At 54.7% G+C, this 5,039-nt stretch overlaps 1 protein-coding gene across 1 annotated transcript; it reads left to right on the top strand.

The window, feature by feature from the left end:
- Positions 1 to 6: 6 nt before the first annotated feature.
- On the top strand, positions 7 to 5,033 carry LOC104913359 (zinc finger protein 501-like). The gene is given in 2 exon segments (XM_010719370.3): positions 7 to 185; positions 2,621 to 5,033. Coding segments are annotated over 2 exon segments (1,266 nt in total). The 5' UTR covers positions 7 to 94; the 3' UTR covers positions 3,796 to 5,033.
- Positions 5,034 to 5,039: the final 6 nt, after the last annotated feature.

Raw genomic sequence — 5,039 nt, 5'->3', positions numbered from 1 at the left:
GCGTCGGTTGGGTAGGACCCGCTGTTGTAGCTCCCCGTTACCGGGCGGAGCCGGGCCGGCCTCCCTGCCCGCCTGCAGGACCTCGGGGACGGACATGATCTCCCACGCGGACCCGAAGGCGGAGCGGTGGTTCTCCCGTCTGCGTGCCTGCGAGGGGCGGGCGGGTCTGCGCGGCTCCTGCCCAGGTAAGGCGGTGCGGCTCTGCCTGCACCAACCTGGGCTGTCGGTGGGTGGAGGAGCAGGCCGTGCTGCATCTCCACGTGCTTCGTCCGGTGTGGACCTCCTTTGTTTGCTGCTCCAGCACGGCACTGAGGTCTCCCCAGGCTCAGCACAAGGTGCAGAGGCTTTCCCCCCTCCCGCAGCTCTCTCTGTTTAGCTGTCATTACCCGTCACCTAGCTGCTCAGTGCCATGAGCTTCTGCCACAGTTGATCCTCGCAGTCAGCATTTGTCTCTTTGGCCCTGAATGGAATGGAGTCACCGGCAGATCTTTCCCCTTTCCCTCCGTCACCACATTATTTTGGTCACTCCTTGAGTAGCAGCTTCGTGTCTTCTTCAGTTCATGTGAAGGGCAAATGTTGAGGAATGCTTTTAGACACCACATCTCCCTTCTGCTAAAATGGATGACGCCTCTGAAGAGCTCTGTGGTTCCTAAGGTGAGACTTCTCTTTCCAAAGGCCATGCTGGCCCTTCCTTGGTCATCGTCACTAAATCTCTTATTCCAGCTTTTGTTCATTTGCTTGGAATGTCTGCGGGGCTTCCCGCTCCCTGGATGTTGCCTCAAAGCCTCCCTCTGCCATCACATCCAGCCACCTGACAATGAGGTACAGCAGCCAGGAGTCCAGCTGTGTTGTGAAGTTCTATGAGCAAGACCTGCTGGCTTAGACCCAAGTCTAAGCCATGTCTTAGGGATCCCAGGACTGGCCAGAAATGGATGATGCCAGAGAAGGGAATCAGTATACAGTGACACCTCTTCAACATGCTCTGCCATTCTTCCATTTAAAATCCTTCCAGTGACTTCTGCTCACCATGATGTTGATTAAACCTTTTACAAACAACTTGTCCTGGGTGCCAGTGAAGATGTCAGATAGGTCAGGCATCAAACAAAAACGGTCGTAGAAGTTTCATGATGGAGAGCTGGAGCCATACCAGTAGTCACCGTGATAGGAAGCTTAAAACTTCTGATCTTCCCCAAGTAAGTCTGATGTAGAGGTTAAGAGCTTCATACTGGCCTGCCAAAAATGTCATCCTTTTAACCTGTCTTTGGATATCGTTCACTTTTCTTTCAGGCCTGGATGGATGTAACTGCAGTCAAATGGAAGTGCCTTTGTGGTGAACAGCAATGTTCTCGTTTCTGTTTCTTTCAGGGGATTACATTAATGAAAACCATGAGGGAACCACACCAAATTGTCATGAAAAGCCACTTAGGAGTTCTCTGTGAAATCATATTGTGATGTTTTCTTACACTGACTAGAAAGAGGAAGATTAAGTAGGTACATGTATTGGTTTGGTTAAAAATTGTAGACTCTCCTTCCTTAATTGCCTGCTTACAACTCAGTACTGACTCTCCTCTTCCAAGGCACACAGTTCCTTATCACAGCTCTGCCAGACCACAGGAAGCATCTGTGGTTTGTGCATCAATCCCACAGGGCCGATATGCTGCCTGTTTATTTCACAAGAGTTTTCAGAGTGTCAGGAAATAGCAGTCAAATCCATCCCACTTTAGAAAAAAATCTGGAGGTCTCTGTTTCTGTGGCTTTACTTCTCAGCCCATCCCATATTTTGAGTTTATGTATAGTCAGCAGCAAGTCATCCATTTCACATGGAAATCTATCGGCCTGGTTGACCTGTATGATGATACATCCATCCCTGGAGGCATTTAGGGCGGGATCCTGGGCAGCCTGATCTATTGGTTGGCACCCAGCCCATGGTAGGGGGGTGGAACTGTATGATCTTTGAGGTCCCCTCCAACCTAAGCTATTCTGTGATAATCCATGTTGCCATTTCTCCCTAAGCGTTCACACCTTCTGTCTTGCCAGTTTAAGGTATAAGCCTGCAAAGCCACAGCATTGTTGGGGATTCGAGTTTTTGATCCTTTTAGGATGCTCATTAAACCACACTTCAGCAGTGAGCTGGAAACAGTCACTGCTCTGCATAAATGCCCTAGAAATCCGTGCAGGCGCCTTGCCCTGGAAAGGCTTTCAAGTGACCTTGAGTCTGCATGGCATAGATTTCAGTCAGTGGTGGTTCTCCAAGACTTTGTGAATAAGAGGGCGGGTATTTGCCTGTGCCTGCTGCACAAGATAGTTCTTTATGGCCTTTCTCTGCCTGTTCAATTTCTAATATTTTTAGATATAATATCTCAGAATAGCAGCTATCTTTTCCATTTGAGCACTAAACTTTTACCTGTGATGTGCCAATAAGCCCTGGATAATTTCCAGAGTTTGTTCCTGACGCTGTGAACACTGCAAAATCCTCCGAGTAGGTGGGAAGAAGTTATCAGAACATTTTAACCTTAAATTCAAGCTGCTGAATTTTTAGAATTTGCCCCCTTTTGATTTCTCTTGTCCAAGGCCTCCTTTCTTGCATATGACATCTCTCTGGATTCTCATTTTCTAACAGCTGAGGATGGGATTGAGAGCAAGAAAGAGGAGACTCCCCACTGGGGCATTCCTGGGCCAGCAAAGCCAGCACTACCCAAGGAGAAGAGCTCTCAGAGCCCTGAACAGGACTCGGTTCACCTACGCAGGTCAGAAAGGGCTCAGAAACCTCCCCTGGGGAAGAGGCAAAGCCGGGTGATGGTACGTGGAAAGAACTTCAGGAGGCTGCCAGATATCATCCAGCAGAGAAATCCTGCTGCGGCGAGACTGACAATATGTGGGGACTGCGGGAAGAGCTTCAGGGTGAGCTCCAACCTCATCCAGCATCGGAGAATCCACACTGGAGAGAAACCCTTCACCTGCACCGACTGCGGGGAGAGCTTCAGGCAGCGGTCACACCTCATCCAGCACCAGAGGACCCACACTGGGGAGCGGCCCTACGCCTGTGCCGAGTGTGGGAAGAGCTTCAGCATGAGCTCCAAGCTGATCCGCCACCAGGTAACCCACACGGGGGAGAAGCCCTACAAATGCACAGAGTGTGGGAAATGCTTCTCTGGGAACTCCCAGCTTGTCCAGCACCAACGGGTGCACACTGGGGAGAAACCCTATGAGTGCGGCGACTGCGGGAAGAGCTTCAGCGTGAGCTCAGCCCTCACACGGCACCAACGGGTCCACACTGGAGAGAAACCCTACAAGTGTGTGGAGTGCGGGAAGAGCTTCAGCCAGAGCTCCGAGCTCATGAAGCACCAGCGGGTCCACAGCGGGGAGAAACCCTATGAGTGCTCCGAGTGCGGGAAGAGCTTCACGGTGAGTTCTGCCCTTATCCAGCACCGGCGGTTCCACCTGGGCGAGCGCCCTTACGGCTGCACCGAGTGCGGGAAGAGCTTCACGGTGAGCTCCCACCTCATCCAGCACCGCCGCTTCCACACCGGGGAGCGGCCCTTCGAGTGTGCCGAGTGCGGGAAGAGCTTCTTGTAGAGGTCGGCCCTGCTCCGTCACCACAGGGTCCACACCGGGGAGAGGCCCTACGCCTGCTCCGACTGCGGGGACAGCTTTCGGCAGAGCGCCCACCTCATCCAGCACCGCCGCATCCACAGCGGGGAGCGGCCCTACGGCTGTGCGGACTGCGGGAAGGGCTTCACCGTCAGCTCCGCGCTGCTCCGGCACCAGCAGATCCACCGGGGAGGGGAGCCCTAGGAGGACCGAGGGCGTGCAGTGGTTTGGCCTGGTGCTCGCTGCCACCCCTGGGAGCAGAGCCCAGCGTCTCTCTCTCCTTTTGCTATTGAGTGTGCTGCTTGTCGGGGGTGAAAGCAATTTCTTTTTAAGAGAACAAATCCTGAAAGGTAGAGATGGAGGGAGGTTGCAAAGAGCTGAACTGGAGGTGGGATAGCTCTTGGCAGAGGAGGAATTCATTTCAGAAGGGCAGAATATCCTCACGGTGTATTTTAAAGGAAGGGAAATACGCTGCCTCTCCTGGAGAACTGACAGAGGCCTGCAAAGCTCTGATTTGGGTAAAGAAAAGCTGCTTTCTTCCGTGGCTCTGATTGACCTTCTCCAGCCTGAGGGCTGTGCCCATAGCATGGAGAAGCCCAAAGCCCCGTGCTGCTGCCACCCATGGCTGTATCTGACGGTGTCACAAAGCAGTCGGCCTGAGGTGTCTGTCCGTCTGTCCGTCCGTAGCCTGCGGGCTGCGTTGGGCGCTGCAAGGGGCTCTTTTTGGGGCTGTCCCCTCGGCGGGCTGTGGGCGGAGCAGCCGCACGGCGCTCTCTGAAAGCGTCCCGGACTTTCAGCTTTGAAGATGTGAGAGCTGAGCGCTCTTTCCGAATGTGAATAAGCATTAAATCGTTCGTTAATTAGGTTTAATTATTTCTAAAACTTGTAAATAAAACCCTTCGTTAAAAAGAATTTTCACCGTGCATCTTGAGCCCCCGCCGTGTAGCCTAGGCTTTGCTCCTGCCATCCTCGCTTGTGCTTCATCTCGGAGCGGAGCAGCCGGATCAGCTCCACACGCGAACCCGGCGCCGTGCGGTCACGTGCTCAGCCGATCGGCCGCGCGGGTCGGAGGGCGCGCCGCGTCCGCGCCTGCGCAGAGTCAGACAGAGGGCGGGGCTTGCCGTGACGTCCGATGTCGCCATTGGCTGCCGAGGAGCTGGAGCAGAGCGAAAGCGCGAGCCCCCGCTGTGACGTAAGCCGCCTCCTCCAATCATAGCTCTCTCCCGCGAGGTAAATGCGGTCCGGCAGCACTGGGCCTTTGTCTTGCGCCGCGGGGCACGGCGCGAGCGGGCGGCGGTGGGTGAGTGCGAGGCGTGTCTCCGTGGCAACGCGGCCGGGTCGGGGCCGCGCTGAGGTACGGCGATCCGGGGCACGGCCGGGCGGAGGCCTCGGGGCTCGTCCCGGTGCCCGGCGGTGTCAGCGCTGCCCAGAGGCGCTCGCGGTGTTTG

The sequence above is a fragment of the Meleagris gallopavo genome, chromosome 16, assembly GCF_000146605.3.
Source record: "Meleagris gallopavo isolate NT-WF06-2002-E0010 breed Aviagen turkey brand Nicholas breeding stock chromosome 16, Turkey_5.1, whole genome shotgun sequence".
Taxonomy (NCBI): domain Eukaryota; kingdom Metazoa; phylum Chordata; class Aves; order Galliformes; family Phasianidae; genus Meleagris; species Meleagris gallopavo.
The sequence above is the reverse complement of the archived record's forward strand: the minus strand, read 5'-3'. Positions and strand labels throughout refer to the sequence as shown.